This window comes from Cuculus canorus, chromosome 9, assembly GCF_017976375.1.
Source record: "Cuculus canorus isolate bCucCan1 chromosome 9, bCucCan1.pri, whole genome shotgun sequence".
Classification (NCBI taxonomy): domain Eukaryota; kingdom Metazoa; phylum Chordata; class Aves; order Cuculiformes; family Cuculidae; genus Cuculus; species Cuculus canorus.
The window spans coordinates 26,590,473-26,611,732 of NC_071409.1; the positions used below are offsets into that span (position 1 = coordinate 26,590,473).

The 21,260-nt window shown below is 49.7% G+C and overlaps 1 protein-coding gene across 1 annotated transcript; it reads right to left on the reverse strand.

Annotated features, from left to right (window-relative positions):
- Positions 1–1,359: 1,359 nt before the first annotated feature.
- Positions 1,360–21,061, reverse strand: UBXN7 (UBX domain protein 7). The gene is made up of 11 exons (XM_054074999.1): positions 20,952–21,061; positions 16,872–17,019; positions 14,458–14,525; positions 13,176–13,241; positions 12,421–12,533; positions 10,054–10,200; positions 9,628–9,718; positions 7,780–7,907; positions 6,607–6,997; positions 5,040–5,122; positions 1,360–2,100 (listed from the first exon to the last, which is right to left on the reverse strand). Exons 1-11 carry the CDS (start codon positions 21,022–21,024, stop codon positions 1,939–1,941), a joined length of 1,470 nt encoding a protein of 489 aa, XP_053930974.1. The 5' UTR covers positions 21,025–21,061; the 3' UTR covers positions 1,360–1,938.
- Between the last annotated feature and the right edge of the window lie 199 nt (positions 21,062–21,260).

A 21,260-nucleotide genomic window follows, 5' to 3' on the forward strand; every position in this document is an offset into this window, starting at 1 on the left:
AAGACAACAAACACCAGAGCAAGTTATTTCACCTAGACAGCGAAGCGTCAGACCTACACGGAAAGGGTTTCCTTCTGGCCAGCTCTCCCATACACGCAAGTCCGAATTACAAATCTGGATATGCCAGAAACGCAAAGGATCCTGCAGCCGAGAGGTGCCGCTTCACAGGAAAAGCCCAACCACCCACTCCTCTGCCAGCCTTGTACTTCACCTCCCAGTGCTGGAAGCAGCCTCTGCCACAGGGCCTCTCTACAAACCAAATGTGACATCTGACGTCACATCAACCACTGATCAGGAACCCATGATTGGATTTTGCTTTCCTCATACTGCATCTTGCAGCAGAACGCAAACCGGTTTTTGTATAGAAGGGAAATCAATTCATACAAACGTACGGTTACACGTGAAAACTCACTTGTGAGCAGAAGGCAGCTGTGAGCCAGTATCAGCATGGGGAATGCAAGACATCTTCTGTAATCTACTATTAAAGCCTCCAAAGTGTGCAGCCTAGTATGAAATTAAAGGCAAAATATCTCAAAAAGCTTTAGTCCATGGTAAATTTCTGCCCACTACAGTCTTTAACAAGTAGAATCCCTCGGCAGTTGCAGAAGTGGTTAGCAGTTACGGTAGGTCTCAAATGCCTTCTTCCCCACTGGTGAAGAGCACATTAAGCAGAGTTCTGAGCTGTAAATACACACAGCTGACACCCACCTTGAGGCCAGCAGTGTTAGTTAGCTGTCACCCAGCTCTAATTCCTATTTTAACACCAATGGATCAACAGCTCAATGTCTGGAGAAGCCACTGGGAAACCAGGGCACGCTGCATGCACGAGGTGCGCCTGCACTGCTGCCGGGGCTGAGAAAGCTGAAACAAAGGAGCAGCTTTCCGTACAACCTCCCAGATTGACAGGAAAATGGAATACGAAGCAGCATACAGCGTTCCAGCCACCAGGCTGTGGAGTCTTTTATAAAGCATTAATTCATTGCACAGATGGACAAGGCTACGTACGGTTACAAAAAGAAAACCTGCTTGGGACTTGTGCTCTAAAGCCCTGCAAAGGCAGGAGGAAACAGCGCCACGCAGGGAAACGCAGCCAGCTAACCGCCAGCTTGTTACGACCGGTGTTTGCAGAGAGCCCAGGGTCTTTCCGGTACCCTGCCACCTTCTAGCATCATTGGCAAAATCCTGAGAGCAAGTAAAAAGGAGACACTTAAGAAGAGAACAAATGGAAACCACTCATCCTTCTATCAAGGGAGCAGCTCTGGTCCATGAGCAGACACGCAGCTTCCCGCGGGCCAAGCAGTCAATCCCACTAAGTTTGGGGATTTTTGGTGGTTGGTTGGCTTTTTGAGTATGAGCGCAGAACACACATGCAACCTCGAAGCCTTTAAATCAGCTGGGGCAGAGCATCTCGCCACAGCCCAACCCCACTCCTTCCCAAACAGCAGGTTTTGCAGAGTGCCAGAGACGTGAACCCTTGAGAAGGCTGCCGGGTTAATGGAGACCCTTCCCAGAGAGGATCAACACAAAGGAAAGCCTGTGCTGGAGGTTACGCTCTCTCCTAGAGAGATGACTCAGTGCCTTATCACACACTACTTTCAAAAATAAATTAAACAGAACAGATTTAAGAACAGCAGCGAGAAGGGGATGTGTATCACGGCCACTCCGAGCGCCAGCACTGATCATCATTTTACTTTATTCCATGAAAATAAGGGAAAGATGTTCTTCTCTGCTCTCCGCAGGGCCCAAACTGAGGAATAAAGTAAAACTCTGACCGCTTTCATTTGGTCAATAGAGAAGGGGAAGGGAAGAAGAGAGAGAAGGGCCAAGCAGCTGCCTGCTTAATTCCAGCACTGCAGTCCTGCAGCCCTCAACTGCATATTTAACAAGTCAGTGTTCCAGGCCAAGAGGGAAGGAAAGGAAGGCTGGGAGGCCACAGTGTTAATTCCTTTCCTGCACAAAGACAGTCTCTTGAGGACACAGGCCTGCCTCCTGTAACGTGGTCTCATAGTCCAGGTGGGAGAGATTCCTGCGGGGGAAGTTGGTCAGGAGTTCGTAGCGTTCGTTGGGGTATCCTTTAGACTGGACGTGTTTCACGAGAGCCTGGGGAGAAGGAAAGGCAAAGAAAGGTCATATGAGTTAAAAAACCCACAAAAGAATGTAAAAAAATCCTGTTTTCCTTTAACAAAAAAAGAAGCTTGTAATCACAGACAAAGAAAACATTGAAATTTTGCACAGCAGAGATCCTCTTTTACATCCCTGTCCGATTTTGTCCACACGTTCTGCTGCATCAGGGCAGACGAGCAGGAAAGCGGTAAGGATGCACCTCAGCCAAAGGAACCAAAGCCTTGTGATGCAGATAGAACGAGATGGCCACAAGCAAGACACAAACCCAGGGAGGACGGCAACTCGTGAGGGAAGGCGCCCTGGAGACCTGCAACTGCAGAACAGCTGCTCTTCTCTCCTTTGGAAAAACAAGATACCACTGGACCCACGGGCCCTACCCAGCAGGAAGAAGCAGTGCACGCCAGCGGAGGGGACTCATCTTGCAGAGGACAGAGGCACCCGACTGCCAATCTGACTCTGAGTCCTGGAAGCCCACCGCTTGCCTGGAGCCAAGATTTGGGATGTGAGGGAGAGACAGACAGAACTCATCCAGAAGCTCAGCTCGTTTCTCCAGATCACCCCTGCAGCAGTGACGGCAAAACTGAGCTGCACCAACAAAAGCATTCCAGCAGATCAAGGGATGCGGTTACCTCAGCCTGCGGGGCCACACCTGGCATATGGTGTTGGGTCTCTATATTCAAGAGGGAAAACTGGCAAGGATCCACTAAAAGGCCAGCAAATTGAGTACAGCACGCACTTTGGTACAACCAGGAAAGGCTGAGAGACTTGGATTTGTTCAATCTCGAAAGCAAAAGGCTTGGTGGGAATATCCCCGTGGTATTCCAGTGCAGAGAAGATGAAGGTATTTCTTTCACGAGGACGCACGGTGGCAAAAGACAACGCACACGAGTCACTCCAGGGGAAATTTCATCTGGATATAATTCTTTACTGTGAGACAAGTTAAACTTTGGAGCAAGTTGCCCAGAGAGGTGGTGGAACATCCCTCACTGGAAGCATTCTAGGGCTCAGTTAGAGAGGAAGCTGGATAACCTCATCTACAGCCTTGCTTTCAACAGCGGGTTAGAACAGATCATCTCCAAGGATCCTTGTCAACCTGGAGTCCTCCAAGATTTGATGACTGCAGATCAGCCATGGAAGAACTTTCATGGAGATTTCTTCCAAATGCATCCAAATGGAGACACAAACCCTCGGTATGAGGGCTCTGCCGCTTGAACCTTCACTTTTAACCTCTTTTCCAACAGGCTTTGCAGATCATCATGTCTGTGCCTGATGAAGAATGCAAGTAAGTGGGTTTGACTTCCTTTTCAGGCAACAAGGATGATCAAAGTTCCTTTACAGTGTTGGAACACTTCTTCAGTTAAAACTCCTAAAACTGCAACTGCCTCCTTCAACAGCTTCTTTTTGGACAGCTTTAAAATGGAAGGGATGAGGGCTGAAAAAACCATCACGAAAGAGATGCTCACCAAGAAACATCTTGAGATTCAATCTTGATTTGATTGAAAGGCTTTAGAGGACCACATAAAGCGAGCACAAAAGCTGCTCGCTCAGCTCTGCAATAAGGAGATCTCTTTACCCACAAACCTTGACTCACCTAAACCCCTCTGCTGACTGCTGAGCAGGCAGCGGCAAAGGAAATCACACATCGAGATTAACTTCCTGTAAGCACCATGGGCCATAAAAGGAGTCAAACCAGAAGGTTATCAGGAATATAGCAGTATCACACCTATCACCTACATACATTAATTAAATATTCAAAAGTGATGCACGTTTAATAATAAGTACAACTTTATATAACAAAAAAAAGCACTTAAGATATAAAAGAGCATTTGGAAAAATATTACACAGCAACAAAGCGAGAGCAAAGGTCTGAGAGCAAAGCTGATTCCTGGAGCTGTGAGCAACGCTCTGCCAGTGGTGCTCAGCCTCTGCATTTCAGCCCTAGGACTCCAAATGTAGCGCTGCCAGCATTCCACACCCTACCCACCTACGCGTGGCTTTGAGAGCACCGATGTTGTAGCAAAAGCCACTTTTTGTTCTCTTCTTGTCAAGCAAAAGAGTTACAGATAAGAATATGAGCTCGAGACCCTCTACATTCCAAGAGTGCTGCAGCCTTGGTTACAGTCACATTTTCCTTAAGAGACATGACATTTCTCTGCTAAATCTGCACAAGCTCCTTCTGAAGAGGTGGGCTTTTGCCTTCCCCAAGACTTCAGTATAGAGCTTTTCAGTTAATTACATGAAAATGAGCTTAACTGGCCACTTCCAGCTAACAGCGATATGGTGACCTCTTTCTACACTGACTCCAGACCTGCACCTGCAAAGCCCTGATGCAAACACCATCCACACTGCCTTCTCCAAGGTCAACCAGCCCAAAGCGCAGTTGAGACGCACGCTGGAAGCTCAGTAATGAAATAATATCATAACAAATCTGTTCAAGGAGAACTTCCTCCAAAGTCTGCTCTGTCATCCACATCCGCAGGGGAGTGGGGAAGTACAGTGAACGAGAGGGAGGAAAAGAATGAAGAACTTTGTCTTTGATTTTACCATTGCCTGACCACGGGCAGTGGCTGAACTGCTCCATTCAGAACCCCGCGCCTCAGGAGTGAGCTGAGAGTACCCTCCAGTCACTTAATGATTAATGCAAAAGGCGTTTAGAGTAATTTTGGAAAGGAAAGCGGACGGTTTGGGACTAAGGAAAACACTGGAGTGCACACACAACCCAAGCAGTGATGGGAACATAGAGTCAGCAGAGTTTGTCAATCAGAAAAAAGGAATGACACGGAAGGGACATAATGGAATGGCAGTGCTAGTGCTCTGTGGCCACTCCACTGCACCGGATCTGATTTCAACAGGAAAAGAAACTCCAGTTTCAGCTCTCCTGTATTCAAACCAGGATTCCAATTGACTCCACTCACCAGCAGTTTAGCTTGTTCAGGCAGTGAGATCTGTTCCCTCTTTCCGTCTGGATACCTTAGCATCAGCCGCGCCTTCTTTGGTCCTGGAATAAAGGAAGTTACTACCAGTTAGCAAACAGCAAGGCAGCAGAACCGAGCTCTCCCGCAGGTGCCGGGTCAGGCTCTGCTGCACACCACGGCCAGGACAGGCACAAGGGACAGGACAAGGCTCCAGTCTGTGAGGATACACCTCCACCACGTGTTTAAAAGCACAAAATCGGGACTCAAGAATTAACAGGAGTGACTAGAATGAGTCAGCGTCCCCAGAGAAAAGCATACTGTGCTCCCTCTGCCTCCAAGACCACCTTGCTCTGCTGCACCCCAGCTCATCTGCCAGCAGGAACAGAGCCTCTGGGGACTCACTTGTGTTGGCCAGTCGTGCGACAGAAGCCCAGCTCAGGCTGCCAAGCAAAGCGAGTATGAGGTGACTCCACTTCCCTCTGTCACACGGGCAGGAGCCCCACCACGTGCGCCTGTGTGACACCAACACGTGCTCTGTTGTGGCATGGCCTCACACCAAGAACCTGAGCTCAGCAATCAACACGACTCCGCAGTCTGAGGCATCGCCACACCAAAGCAGGACTGGTGAGAGCCAAACAGGTCACACGTCTCATGTTGAGAAGGAAGAGAGACAAAGAATCACAGAATCATGGAATGGTTTGGGTTGGAAGAGACCTTAAAGCCCATCTAGTTTATAGCCCTGCCATGGGCAGAGACACCTCCCACTGGATCAGGGGCTCCAAGCCCCATCCAACCTGGCCTGGAACCCCTCCAGGGATGGGGCAGCCACCACTGCTCTGGGCACCCTGGGCCAGGGCCTTCCCATCCGCACAGCAAAACGTTTCTTCCTAAGATCTCATCTCAATCTCCCCTCTTTCAGCTCAAAACTGTTCCCCTCATCCTGTCCCTGTCCTCTCTGATCCAGAGCCTCCCCCCAGCTTCCCTGGAGCCCCTTTCAACACTGGAAGCTCCTCTAAGGTCTCCTTGGAGCCTTCTCTTCTCCAGGCTGAACAACCCCAACTCTCTCAGCCTGTCCTCATCAAGGAAGGCTCCAGCGCTCAGATCATCTCTGTGGCCTCCTCCGGACTCACTCCAAAAGCTCCATGTCCTTCCTCTGCTGAGGACTCCAGAACTGGACCCAGGGTTCCAGGTGGGTCTCTCAGAGTGGAGCAGAGGGGCAGAATCCCCTCCCTCCCTGCTGGTCCCACTGCTCTGGATGCAGCCCAGGACACGGGTGGTTTCTGGGCTGTGAGCGCACATTGCCGGCTCATGTTGAGCTCCTCATCCCCCGCACCCCAAGTCCTCCTCAAAGCTGCTCCCAACCCATCCTCCCCCCAGCCTGGATTTGTGCTTTAGATTGCCCTGACCCAGGGGTAGGACCTTTCCCTTGGCCTCGTTGCAACTCCATGAGGTTCCCACAGCCCCATCTCTCCAGCCTGTCCAGGTCCCCCTGGATGCCATCCCTTCACTCCATTGTATCAAAGCAAGGAGCGAAACCACGCTTTCAGCACAGAAATTGGCCACTTACCGTTCACATTTAGGCCCCGCAACGTGCTGTCGGGCTTGTCAGCCGACTCCTCTGCTGTCCCTGCATTAACGCAGGGCAGCGCTCTGCAATTTGATGTCCCAGGCTCAGTCCGTGCAGGAGGCTCAGGCTGAGGCCTCCGGCTCTCCTCTTTTTTGTGCCCAAAGTCCTTATGTGGAGACTTCCTTATCTTGGCAGGAGGTTCTGATTCCTCTTCCTCCTCAGACCCACAAACTGAAATAAACTCCTCGCTCCCAGAAAAAAGCTCTGACTCTGACTCCTCATCTGACCGACTGTCCTGTTTGGGCTGCGAGGAATCAAAATGTGTCTCCTGCAACGAGGCCTTGATAGCAGCTTCCAGCTGGCTGTCCTCACTGGCATCGATGAGGCTCTCCTGGTGAATACAGACATAACACAAACATGATTTGCTTTTCAATACATACTGAAAGCCAAGAGGACATCAGTCTTCCAAAGAGAAGCTACGAACACTGTCAGGAACAAACACCATGGGAAGCCAGTCGTGCTAGGACTGCTTAATGACTCCTCCTCGGAGTTTTGCATGGGGTCATATATTCTCCTGCCACAAATGCACAATTCTGTGACTGCTACAAATGGCACAACAAAAATAGTTATCACAGCAGAAGGCACTCCCTGCCACAGCAGAGTTTTGCATGCTCATGCACTGCTTTACTAGTGAGAGAATTGGGGTTGTTCAGCCTGGAGAAGAGAAGGCTGCAGTGAGATCTTAGAGCAGCTTCCAGTGCTGAAAGGGGCTGCAGAAAAGCTGGGGAGGGGCTCTGGATCAGGGAGTGCAGGGATGGGATGAGGGGAATGGTTTTGAGCTGAAAGAGGGGAGATTGAGATGAGATCTCAGGAAGAAATGTTTTGCTGTGAGGTGGGGAGGCCCTGGCCCAGGGTGCCCAGAGCAGGGGTGGCTGCCCCATCCCTGGAGGGGTTCCAGGCCAGGTTGGATGGGGCTTGGAGCCCCTGATCCAGTGGGAGGTGTCCCTGCCCATGGCAGGGGTGAGACTGGATGGGCTTTTAAGGTCCCTTCCAGCTCAAACCATTCCATGATTTTATAGTTCTACTAAACAGGAAATCAGCACAGCTGAGTGGAGATAAGCTAGCACTGTCCTTCCCACTTTCTCCGGTCCTCTTGAAGGGCCTCATACTTACAGAGCGAGACCGTTTCTGAGGAGGGCTGGTGGAATGGCCATCCAGCTGCCCATGCTCACTCAGGAAACCAGTCACTTGGTCCACAAAAGAAGTCACGTCTAGTTGGTGCCACTCCACGAGTTTCTGGCCTGGGGAACAAAAGGTGTCACAAACCAGAATTTCAGCAGAAGATGGCTGCTTAGCGGCCAAACACCCCCATTCCCTCCCACCTATGTGCTCTGCAAGGGTCCGTATTTGTGGAACTGCAGCTTCCTCCAGGCTACCACCTGATCATCACAAAGCTTCCTTCTTCCACTCCCTTGAAAAGCTTTCAAATGTGTACAAACATAAATACAGTGCCTGTTTGTTTCCATTCTTTTCTTTTTACCTACGGGACTGCGTGCACAGAATGGTGAATCAGGCTTCAAAATGAAAAAAAGACAAACCACTATGTTTATGGAGAAGCATTTCTACATTCTTGCCTACATTGGTTCTACAACTTGGCAAACAGCATTTTTTTTTCATCAGTAAAGCATTAAGAAGACCATCCTGACTTCAGTTTCAACATGAAAAATCAGTTTGGGTGGTTTAAATCAAATAACAAGAAATCTCAGCTCTCATTACAGACATTTCAGTCCTGAGAAGCAGGAGACCAGACAATTAATGTAGTTGCATTACACAAGGATAAAAGAAGAAAGGATGTTGGGATGCAAAAAAAAAGGTAATGATTTCAAAGAGCTGGAAGGGAAGGTAGAACTTGGATTGTTCGGGTGAAAAAAAACCCAAACCAAACAACAAACTCAAAGCCAAAATGGTTTTCCAAAACAAAGATACAATTTAATCATTGAGCCTCACAAAGCTGCTGTGCAAGAAGCAGATTCATGTCGTGATTACAAATACTGTAGTTTATCCATCACTAACTTCAAGGAGCTTGTAAAGGGACACTTAAAAGAAGTTAATTCCAGACTTTCACCACCGGGTGGAACTATTTTCCCTGTCTAAGCAAAGCACCGGTGTTCCCAAGTCCTATAACCACTCAAAACTTCAGCCAGGCCTGGAGTTCTGCCCCTCATTTCCTCGCAAACACACTGCTCTGCTTTTTCAGGGATAAGAAGGACTCTCAGGGAGCAAAACAACACGGCTAAAATTCTCCAGGTGAGGGTAACACATGCTGTGAGAGATGTGCCCGGATAGCCAAGAAGGCCAAGAGCATCCTGGCTTGGATCAGCCATGGGGTGGCAGCAGGAGCAGGGAAGGGATCGTCTGTCCCCCTGCACTCGGTGCTGGTGAGGCCGCACCTCGAATCCTGGGTTCAGTGTTGGGCCCCTCACTCCCAGAAGGACATTGAGGGGCTGGAGCGCGTCCAGAGAAGGGAACAGAGCTGGGGAAGGGGCTGGAGAACAGGGTTTATGAGAGGCGGCTGAGGGACCTGGGGGTGTTTAGCCTGGAGAAGAGGAGGCTGAGGGGAGACCTCATCACTGTCTGCAACTGCCTGAAAGGAGGGTGTGGTGAGGTGGGTGCTGAGCTCTGCTCCCAAGTGACAGGTGACAGGATGAAAGGAAATGGCCTCGAGTTACACCAGGGCAGGTTCAGATTGGACATCAGGAAACATTTCTTCACTGACAGAGTGGTGAAGCCCTGGCAGAGGCTGCCCAGGGCAGAGGGGGAGTTTCCATCCGTGGAAGGATTCAAAACCATGTAGAGGTGGCACTTTGGGACATGGTTCAGCAGTCAGGGTGTGTTGGGCTGATGGTTGGACTGTATGAGCTGAGAGGGCTTTTCCAGCCTCAATGATTCCATGATTCTATGTGTTCCAGCCTTCAGCCCAGGCGATATGAACTGCGGGTCACTGGCTGTCAATGATCTTACCTGTCCTGGGATCCAGGATGGAGACGTAGGGGAAGTCTCCTAGTTTATAGAACTGTATGTATCGCTGCCCCTCCTCACTGTCGTGGTACACCTGCAATGCCACATGGGAAGCAAATTACCAGGTGGAGAGGGAATGCAACCTACACGTTGAAAATGTCAAGTGTGTCTCTGACAGCGTGCGCTACAGACGGTGGGCACTGCCCTCGGTGACTCTGATGAGCTGAACAATGCCTCTAACAGCCACAAGTGACAGACAGTTCTTGCAGTCCAATGTGTATCCATGAAGTATATCCAGATCCGTGAACTACATCTTCATCTGCTCTGTAAGCTCACTAGACCCGCAGCAGTGCTGTTGTATTCACAGAAGTCTGTTTTTTTCCTGCCCAGGACACCATGCCACCCACACAGCCCCGTTCCATTCCTCACCTGCCAAAAAATGAAGTGCTCCCGGATGATGTTCTTGACAGCCTCATTGCTCCAGACATCCCGGTTTAGACACTGACAGGCGAAATCTTGCACGTTCTGGATGTTAATCATGAGCCATTTGTTCTGCATCTGACCACACTCCTTGGCCTGTAAGCAGAGAGAAAAGCTTTGTGAGATCAAACTGAAGAGCCACACACAACCAATGCCAGCAACGATCAGCGATGGCGTCAAACACTGCTGGATTTTCCACCCAAACCCCTTCACAGCAAGAAAGATGGATGGTGCTGGGAAAAGGCACCCACAAAACAGAAGGCAGGGCTGAAAGACTGACTTTAAATGAGCCTGGCTGACTTACAGAATCACACCGATGAACAGAGCTGCTGGATTCCAACTGGCCAAGCACAGGGTAGGAAAAGGAACTTGGTGGGGAACAGGGGGGCACTGAATCAAGCTTTAGTTTGGGAAAGAGTGTGATCGGTCACACTAATCTGCAAGCAGAGGAGAGACCTGCTCATCCTGATGATAAACACGTGGATCACCTCCTAGTTAAGTCGGATGTATCACCGACAAGAGGACTTGCGTTTAGTCAACAGGATTCCTTCTCTGCACCTCATTTCTCCTCCCTCTTTGAGGTATAAAGGCACTTAAAGACCACACATGGTGAGTGCAGAACAACCACTTTGCAACTATCTCTGTTCAAGCTTTCAGCAATCAGCACAGGAGGAACTTTCAAAGGCAGAGGCAGTGGATTGCAGATAAAATGGGCCAGGTGCAAAAAAAACACCCCAAACCAAACCAAATATGTCCCAAGTTTAACTTTACCCTTTCTATCCACCCCATTTTTCATCAATACGAGCAACAGAGCAGCAATCTGGTTAGGCAAAATGTGAAAGAAGTCTTGTTTTAAGCTCAGCACTGGATCTCACTGGAAAACCTCTAGCTCTTGTGCTACTAGAAATAAAATTTATCCTCTCATTCAACTTTTTTCGTTTATAGACACTGCAGTGGCTCTTCCTTGCTCAGCTTTGTTGAAATGCACCGCTCTGTTAAACCAGCAGAGCGAAACAGGGAAGCCAAGCCAGCATCTCGTGACCTCCTGGACATCTGCTAATGTTGCATGATTCAGTGTAGAAGAGAGCAAGTGACACAAAGTCAGAGCATGAGATTATCCAACAAGAAATATCCCATCCATGCTACACTCACAGTGGGCCAGGGCACAATTCTTCCATCACCCAGCCATTTCTGGGCCAAAGGAGCACCTCCAGTCCATGCTTACGCAAACGCAAGGTCTAAAAGCCCCTTGTACAAAGATAACTGCATTTACAAACTACTGCTGCTTGCCAGGGCCAAGGAAAAAAAACAGGAGTAAAGCCGGGAGCAGCTGGAGAAGGTTTAACTCATAAAGGTTTAAGCTGTCAAATGAGGAAACCTTAGAGACAGACTTGAAACTCTGAACGTTCCAATTGCCTCATGGGAGCACTGAAAGCCACCCTCACAGGAAAACATTCCTCCCTAAGATCTCATCTCAATCTCCCCTCTTTCAGCTTAAAACTACTCCTTCTCATCCTATCCCTGCACTCCTTGATGCAGAGCCCCTCCCCAGCTTTCCTGGAGCCCCTTTCCACACTGGAAGCTGCTCTAAGGTCTCCCCACAGCCTTCTCTTCTCCAGGCTGAACAACCTCAACTCTCTCAGCGCCCTTGTCAGGCAGACGATCTCCTGGATACTTTTCCCATCGCTACCAGATGAAAAAAACAACCTGCTGTGACCTTACAGAAGAGCAAGACCTCTCCAAAAGATAAAGTTGTATCTCCATGACAAAGCCACACTAAAACAATTGTACTAGTTCAGGTATCAGAAGCTGCTTGGCCGTGTTAACATAACTGTGCTTGAGCTCCTTTGCAGGGCTCTGCTGCAAAGCACACAGCCCCTCACAAAGCACCTGCTCACCTATCAGAAGCAATCGAACTCCAGCTTGTTCTGCACCGCGCTACTGGAGGGGTTCCGGGCCAGGTTGGATGGGGCTTGGAGCCCCTGATCCAGTGGGAGGTGTCCCTGCCCATGGCAGGGGTGGCACTGGATGGGCTTTGAGGTCCCTTCCAACCCAAACCATTCCATGATCCTAAGGCACACAACATTCCCATTGTGACCAGTGGGATCTGCCACACCAACAGCAAAACATAAACAATGTGCAAGTCCTTCAATAAGGAATGTACACTTCCTTATGCTGTCCATCAATATTTATCACTCCATGGTCCTTCTTAGCATTCTGATCATCCAGCAAACGGATCCATACACGCCAGCAGCCCAACACAAGGTTTCCACACAGTCACTGTGTAAGGAACCGCAACAGAATCTCACAACGTACCGTTTCGAAGCTGCCCTTGTGCATCAGATCAATGGGAGGTCTGAAGAGGTCTGCGAGAGTAGTCAGCTTCTTATCCACCGCCCCTCCATTCCGTAGCTCCTGTTCCTGTCGAACTGCAGAGCCCCGAGTGGAAAGGAAGCGGAATTAGACAAAATACTCACAGACGGATTTATTATTGGCTGTATGCTCTTACTGTGGCACTGGACTCGCAAGGTTAGAGCACGCTCAACAAGAGCAGCTGCTGTGTAAGGCACATTCTCCCAAGAAAAAACTCTTCGCAAGAAAAATGTAGTGGATGCAGCTAGTTCCTACATGGCTGTCAGATCCATTCCCCTTTCAATTCCATTTAAAGCAGAAAAAGTATTTTTTTGGGAGTCATCAAGAAAATATCTGCCCTACCAAAGCAGCCAGAACACACTGTCTGCAGGTTTGACTTTACAGGCAAGTGCTTGGACCAGCATCCTCACTACCTGCTTCGTATGTCCAAGGAGCCGCCCTTCAGCCACCCTAATACAATAAATCAACAACTTTAACTGCACCACAAATGGGGAAAGGACATGTCAGCAAGAAGTACTGACACCACAACAATAAACAGCCTTGTTACGTCATTAAAAAAATCAAACCTGTTCTGTAAAGTAGGCAATTTAAAACCATTCAGCGGCTGAAAGCTGTCAGAGCCTACAACGGAAACTCCTTTTCAATCCTACTTGCATTAAACCCCAGAACCTTTGGCTTACTGCTCTGTAAACACTTACTGGTTTCGGTTTGGAAATCCCGAAAGCCATCAAAGATTGAGCGCGCCGGTCTGCGTCTCTTGGGAGCTTAAAAAAGAAATCAAGAGTTATCTCAAAAGTACAATACCAAAAGAATGACATGTGAGTACTTTCCATCAGAAAACAGAACAGGAACCCAGACTGGGCATGATGTGGGAGTAAGGCTGGGCTGGAGGAGGCTGGGAGGATGGAAATAAGTTGCTTGTAAGATGAGTGTCCTACCACATCCTCCCTCCAGCAAATCTTACCCCAGAAACAACATGTCTCGCTACTGCACAAGTTTAAAGCTGGTCCTTTCTGGTGGTGCTCCCGGGTCTGTTAGTATGGAGCGCAAGTGCTGGCACAGCACCAACAGAGGATCATGGGATGGGTTGGAAGGGACCTCAAAGCCCATCCAGTCCCACCCCTGCCATGGGCAGGGACACTTCCCACTGGATCAGGGGCTCCAAGCCCCATCCAACCTGGCCTGGAACCCCTCCAGGGATGGGGCAGCCACAGCTCCCCTGGGCAACCTGGGCCAGGGCCTCCACACCCTGAAGAATTTCTTCCTAATGTCTAATCTAAATCTTCCCCCTTCTGATTTAAAGCCATTACCCCTCATCCTATCACTACATGTCCTTCTAAAATGAGTGTATGACATGAGTTCTCATCTCAGCAGCCAAAAGAAAAAGGTGTTTCCATCCACCTGTTTCCTTAGAAGACAAGGCTTGCTTTCAAAAGCAAGCGATAAACAGCTTCAGAAAAACAAACACAAAAACTGGCTGCATGGCACAGTTTAAAGAGCAAATTAAATCCCTAAGTGGGAAATACAGAAAATTATCCAGTTTAGCCCTTCCTGATCCACCACCTCCCCGAGAAGAAGGTATTTCTGCTCTTCAATGTCACTTGTCAGCCACAGCTCAAGTTGTTATCCCAGCACCTGGAACACCTTGGCAGCAGCATCGGATGGCTCTGAACCCCCAGAACACAGAGGGATGCTGAGCACAGCTAATTAATTGGCTGTTGATCAGAGTTTCATGAAACTGGAGTTGGCAAATTGGCACCACTGGGAAGGCTGCATCTCTGATGGTGGCTTACACCACCACCGGTGTACTTCCAAGTACGCAATCGAATTACATGGTAGTAGAGTTGTAGCAGTGGAAAAAACCCAAAAATAAAAGTACAAGTGATGCTTTCTTTATATTCAGCAAGTTCTGGTTTTCTCCTGTCACTCAGCTCAGCTCAACGCAAAGAGAACAAAACCCAAAATAAAACACAAACCCACCTCCAAACAAGGGCTCAGGCTCCACTAGAATTTCCTGTTTTGGAGGAATTGGAGGTCGTACTTCATCCCTGTTAAAGAGGAAGGAAAAATAAAAGCAGTGATACTCCAAGAACCATACAAACCACATCCCATTGTGCTCCAAAGGCCTCTGACATTGAGCCAGCTAGGGACGCTGCTGTACCATGGCATGGAATCCAGAGACGTGGGGTCAGAATGAACCTCAGGAGACCATTCCCACTCCTGGCACTGAGGCAGGACTTCGTACACTCTGCATTAGACCCTTCTAGGTCTTGACAGAAGATTACACAGATCCCTGGCTGACTCAGACCCAGCGTTTGTCAACCCACCAAACAGTTTTCTTCTTTATCAAACATCTTAAAACTTGAAAAAGTTCCTTAAAACGCAGCAAAGGCTCCTAACTAACCTGCTTATCTCCCTCCTCCCCTGATATCCACCCAGAGCGGAAAAAAATAAAGCCGTTTCTTTTCCAGAGGAAAGAAAATACGATGGTCAAACCAGCCATTTCCCCGTATTTCAGAAGCGATACTTTGCTTCCAAAGCTGGGCTCTCCCACATATCAACTGCTCAGTCACGCTTGCAGAGACTGCTAGATCATCTGGAATGATGATCAGGAGAAGGATAGGAATCGACGGGGCTTTGGAACTGTGTCACTTATTCAATGCGGTCACTCAGCCCCGGGATCTACGTGAAGGAGGCCACGGCTCACCCAAGGAAATGCATTGTGAACACGTCCTGTGTGTGAACTACTCCTGAAGCGCCCACTTCTCTCGGGTTCCTCAAAGCTGTAAAGCGGGCAGCTTGCAGCTCTTGGCCACACAGGTTTCAAAAAGTAACTCCTAATGTCAACAAGGTGCGCTAACCTTGCTGTTAACCCGCACTCTTTGGTTGCTGTTATGAAGCATGTGCGTATTTATTGCTCTCTCCCCAGAAGCTATGCTAAGCTGACCAGCACCCAGAGGGCATCAAGTGTATAAACAAGAGAGTATTTCCATAAAAACTGGAATCTGACCTCCCTGCCTGCCAGAAGCTGTCTAGAAATAAGAACTCCAACACCTACAGACACAGAGTTTTCACTTCACTACCTGCCAAAGGCTCAGGCTCTTGACATCAACCATAAAGGTCAGCACTAGAACAGTTGTTTAAATTTACACACGAGCCTCAGAAGCAGGAGTGGTAAGGATTTTCTGTCAAAGTTAGTTGCCTTTTGCCTGAAGTAGAAGACTTTCATCAAGACAAAAGCAAAGTGAGGCTTAATTTAGAATGTTTAACGAATGTGACTTACGCCAGTTAGCTTCTACTCAAAATATTCCACTGCTCCCAAGCAGACATAGTAACAGGCAGTGCTGAAAGACTTTGCCGTGCTCAAATGGAACAACTCTTTTCTTTCACTGGCACCTGCTGTGTGAGATTCTGTAGTTGCTTATGCCTCTACGTACCAGTGTACACAACTGAGCCCTTCCAGTGCCAAATCTGGGTCTGCTTAAAACAATAAAACCCTTACAATAAGAATCATAGAATAATTTTTTTGGAAAAGACCTTTGAGATCATCGAGTCCACCTGTCCCTGTCCACTCCTAAACCAGATCCCTGAGCACCTCATCCACCCGTCTGCTAAACCCCTCCAGGGATGGGGACTCCACCACCTCCTGGGCAGCCTCATCCAGGGCCTGAGAACCCTCTCAGGGAAGAAATGTTACCTAATATCCAATCTGAATCTGCCCTGGCACAACTTGAGGCCATTTCCTCTCATCCTATGGCTTGTTGCTTAGGAGAAGAGCCCAGCACTCACCTCGCTACAACCTCCTTTCAGGGAGTTGTAGACAGCGATGAGGTCTCCCCTCAGCCTCTGTTGCTCCAGGCTAAGGGAACCAAGGTCACTACCTTTAAAATGACCAAAAAAACAGAGCTAACTGCCAAATTAGTCTAAAGCAAGACTGCTGGGGCAATTTAAAAGTCAGGCTCTGTTACTCCTGAATCCTCACTTTAATGTCTTGAGCTCTGTTTACAGAGAACGGTTTGTATAAGCTACAGGGAACTCCTGAAGTACCTGCAAGAGACTGGCTTAAAACCACAGAACCATAGAATGGTTTGGGTTGGAAGGACCTTAAAGCCCATCTGGTTCCAACCTACTTCCACAGGCAGGACACCTCCCACCAGCCCAGGTTGCTCAAGGCGCCATCCTCATCTTGGTCTACACAACAACTTGTGTAAGAAGGACTTATTGACCCCAAACAATATCGGTGCCATCAATTTAACAAGATCACCAAAGCAGCACGTATTGCAGTGAGCTGACAGCAAGTTACAGGAGATAATTTTCCTATTTGCGCTGCCTGGCGCTACCCAATTCCAAGGACAGCCCCCCCGTTTGCGCAGACACATTGGCGGGGTACGTACTCGGTGTGCGGTCGAACAGCAGACACCCCTGCAGAGCTGGTGCTGGGCTCCTCTGCGATCCCACCGCCGTCCAGGAACATGGTGACGGCCATCTCCAGGTTGTTGTTGCACGCTTCCAGCATGTGCCTTCCCACGCTTTCACTGGCACCTGGAACAGCAAAGGAAATGTAAAGCATCCCGCAGAAAGCATTTTGATCGGGAGTGTTGGGAGCGGCTGATGGGCAAGCTGGCTCTCTCAAAGCATCAAGAATTAGAACAGTTCATCTCTGAAGTACAACTATGAAACGAGGGGAAAGGGAACACCTATATACAGGACACCCAGGCTGCTTCCTTCCATCAAGAGAAAACTCAGCGGAAGCCACCACAGGGCTTTAGAGCGGTTTTTCTTTTTCTTCTATAGGACAGACCTTTCCCTGGTACAATTTTTCAAGCACTTGTAGTAGGAAGACATGAAAGAACTAAAACCTGATGTAACACGTTAACGGGGGGGCACTAAATCAGCCGTGGAAGCTTTTTACCCACTCATAACAGCTATTTAGAGAAGGAAGGAAAGATACCCTGTTTCACCAATGGTGCTAAAAGGCAAAAACAAAGCAGCAAAGGGCAAACCCAGCAAAAGCTCAGTTCACTTAAGAGGAGGAAAAAAGCCAAGAAGGAGAAAGCAGTACTTGCCTATACAGTTATTTGTATAATGACTATGTTTATGAAAATCTCTCTGAAGCACAACTAAATCCAATCCTATTCTTGTTGCTCAGGATGAAACACCAGCTCTCAGCATCACTTTTAATTCCTTCTTCAGCTGCTACCTTCCAGCTCCTCCTGAAAAACCAGACTGTCAGCAGAAGCGCCCTCATCCACGGAAGCTCTCGGGTGCCCAACGTCTTTGCTACAGCATCTGTCACTGCTGGAGTTTATTTTCGCATGAGCAGAGTGGCACAGTGCAGCTGAACCAGTCTGGGAGCAGCTTTGGGATCTGCAGTAATTCTTACCAGGTTGACTGCAAGTCACCAAAATAAAGAAAACACTTCCGACAGCATCAAAATCCCAGAAAACTTCAGTCAGGGCAAAATGCAGTTGGCCGTGTCTCAGATTTTCTGAGAAAGACTCAAGAAGCTCTAGTCTGAACAGGCCAGTAAGAGAAAGTGCACTGTGAAATTGTTGAGATAAATCAGTCCTAAATGATCCACACCGTAATACGAAATCACAGAGAACACCAAACTGACTGAGGGAACTGGCTTTCCAGAACCAACCTGCCACAGAATCATGGAATGGTTTGGGTTGGAAGGGACCTCAAAGGCAACCCAGTCCCACCCCTGCCATGGGCAGGGACACCTCCCACTGGATCAGGGGCTCCAAGCCCCATCCAACCTGGCCTGGAACCCCTCCAGGGATGGGGCAGCCACAGCTTCTCTGGGCACCCTGGGCCAGGGCCTCCCCACCTTCATTGTGAAAAATTTCTTCCTAACATCTCATCTAAATGTTCCCCCTTCCAATTTAAAGCCATTCCCCCCCCATCCTATCACTCCACTTGAAAAAAAATCCCCTCCTCAGCTTTCCTGGAGCCCCTTTCAGCACTGGAAGCTGCTCTAAGGTCTCATGAGAAACTTCTCCAGGCTGAACAGCCTGTCCTCATATGGGAGGTGCTCCAGCCCTCGGATCATCTCCGTGACCTCCTCTGGACTCGTTCCAACAACTCTCCTTCTTGTGTTGGGGACTCCAGAACTGGACACAGGGCTCCAGGTGGGGTCTTATGAGAGCAGAATATAAGGGAAGAATCCTTTTCCTCGTCCTGCTGGTCCCACTTCTTTCGATGCAGCCCAGGACACGGTTGGCCTTCTGGGTCCCTTCCAGCCAAAACCATTCCATGATTCCATGATTCTATAAAATACTTGTTATGTCCCAAAGTGGATTTCCCAGAGATCTCGTCACTTCACGGGTAGAGAAACAGACGAGCTACACTCTCTTAGCAACACTTTTCTGGAGGAGAGCACCAAAGAAACACAGTTCTGCCATCTGGATAAGAGAAATATAACCAGGGACCGTTTCTCCTTGTTCCTCACTATCACCTAAACTAGAACCAAGCTGCTGTGTGGTATCCATTCTGCCTTTCCCCACAGGCAGGAGTGATTCCATACGCTAATAGCTCCGGGCTGACAGCCGCTAACACAAACCCCTGAGGGTGTCTGCTTCCAAGCACCTATCAAATCAGGCCATTAGTGGCAAGATAAGCTTCCTAACCACACTCTTTGAGATATAACCTTAATTCTGTCAGAATGGAAAAACAAAACTTCAAACTCTACTGCAATCGTGGATGGGTGGAGCCCAGTAGGTTCTTTTTTTCCTTTTTGAGCACATAAGGAGGATGCTCTTACCTTTAACATAAACATTAAGTACAAAAAGCTGTCAGGAAGAGCAGACTACATGACTCTGCCTGTCCTGGTTTGTTTTGTAGCTGATATGCCAGATACTACTGGAAAGAAACACAAGAGATATCCAGGCATATACTGTAATGACAATATGTTCGTCACAGTTTTGTTTTACTTGAGAGACTTCATTCCAAATGTTTCCTTAAGGAGAGCCGAGCGATCAGTAACTTCCCAGCATACCCTGACAGCGCGTCCACAGTGCACAGAACAGCCCCAAGTCCCCTGCTCAGGGTGTCCAAGCCTGGGCACAGGGACCCAGTCTGAAGCTGAACCATCAGAGGGACAAATTAAACTAACACCGAGGCCGGTTTACTTAAGCACTCCTGCAGCATTCCATGTAGTATGCCATAAGCCGGAGGGAATCAAAGCGAGGCAGATAGAACACAAGTGGCTCAGGTGCCCACAAGACAGAGAAACTGAGGCAGAATTCATAGAACAGCTAAGGTTAGAAAAGACCTTTGAAATCATTGAGTCCACCTGTCCCTGTCCACTCCTAAACCAGATCCCTGAGCACCTCATACACCCATCTGTTAAACCCCTCCAGGGATGGGGACTCCACCACCTCCTGCGCAGCCTCCGCCAGGGCCTGAGAACTCTTTGGTGAAGAAATGTTACCCAATACCCAATCCGAACCTGCCCTGGTGCAACTTGAGGGCATTTCCTCTGGTCCTGTGATTTGTTACTTGAGAGAAGAGCTCAGCACCCACCTCCCCACAACCTCCTTTCTGGGAACTGCAGAGAGCGATGAGGTCTCCCCTCAGCCTCCTCTTCTCCAGACTAAAGAGCCCCAGGTCCTTCAGCTGCTCCCAGAACCCTCTCCCTGCGCAGCAGCGGGCCGTGCTGCTGGTAGGAGCAGAGGCCAGGAGGGGGCCAGAAGGCTTGGCCAGTAGGGACAAACAAGTGGCACCTGGTGTGGGAGGCCCACAGGCTGGAGGTGGTGGGTGCAGGGAGACTTTTTACAAAGGCATGTAGAAAGTAATGCTCTGTCTGCCACCACCGTTATTTCTACACTAATTTCCTTCGTTGAAGTTGAGAGAAGTATTTTCAGTAATGTCTTACCATTCGGAGGGCTGGAGCCCTTCTGCTATGGGGCCAGGCTGAGAGAGTTGGGGTTGGTTGTTCAGCCTGGAGAAGAGAAGGCTGTGGGGAGACCTTAGAGCAGCTTCGAGGGCTGAAAGGGGCTCCAGGAAAGCTGGGGAGGGGCTCTGGATCAGGGAGGGCAGGGATGGAATGAGGGGGGATGGCTTTAAATTGGAATTTAGATTTAGATTAGACATTGGGAAGAAATTCTTCACAATGAGGGTGGGGAGGCCCTGGCCCAGGGTGCCCAGAGCAGTGGTGTCTGCCCCATCCCTGGAGGGGTTCCAGGCCAGGTTGGATGGGGCTTGGAGCCCCTGATCCAGTGGGAGGTGTCCCTGCCCATGGCAGGGGTGGGAATGGATGGGCTTTGGTCCCTTCCCCCGCAGGCCACACCGGTTCGGCCGCTCCTCCCCGCTGTCACCACAGCCCCCGCCCCGGCGCGGCTCCAGGCCGGGCTGCACGGTGCCCCGGGGCCGCTGTCCCGGCGGCGGTGCCGGTGCCCGCGGCAGGGCTGGATCCGGCGGGGTTTCGGGTCCCGTGTCCCCCCTCACCCCGCTCCCGGCTCGCGTCTCACCCGTGATGGCAGAGAATTGTTGGATTAACCGCTTCAACGCCGCGCCGCCCGACGGGGCTCCGTGCGCCGCCATCTTCCCCCGCCGCCCCGCACCGCGCAGGCGCCGCCGCCGCCGGGCCGCCCCAGAGGACACGCCTCCGCGGAGACCACGCCCCCTCGTAGAGATCACGCCCCATCACACAGGCCACGTCCCTCACGGAGCCCCCGCCCCTCTCAAAGGCCACGCCCCCCTCTCCCGCGGACACCCCCCAGAGGCCCCGCCCGGGATGGGATGGGGGGGCAGTGTGGCAGCCCTGCTGCAGCCTGAGG

Coding starts and splice junctions, on each gene's coding strand:
- UBXN7 (XM_054074999.1), bottom strand. CDS start 21,024: ATGGCGGCGCACGGAGCCCCGTCGGGCGGCGCGGCGTTGAAGCGGTTA. Junction 17,020..20,951: donor ACAATTCTCTGCCATCACGG/GTGAGACGCGAG, acceptor TTGCTGTTCCAG/GTGCCAGTGAAAGCGTGGGA. Junction 5,123..6,606: donor GCGGGGCCTAAATGTGAACG/GTAAGTGGCCAA, acceptor CCTTTATTCCAG/GACCAAAGAAGGCGCGGCTG.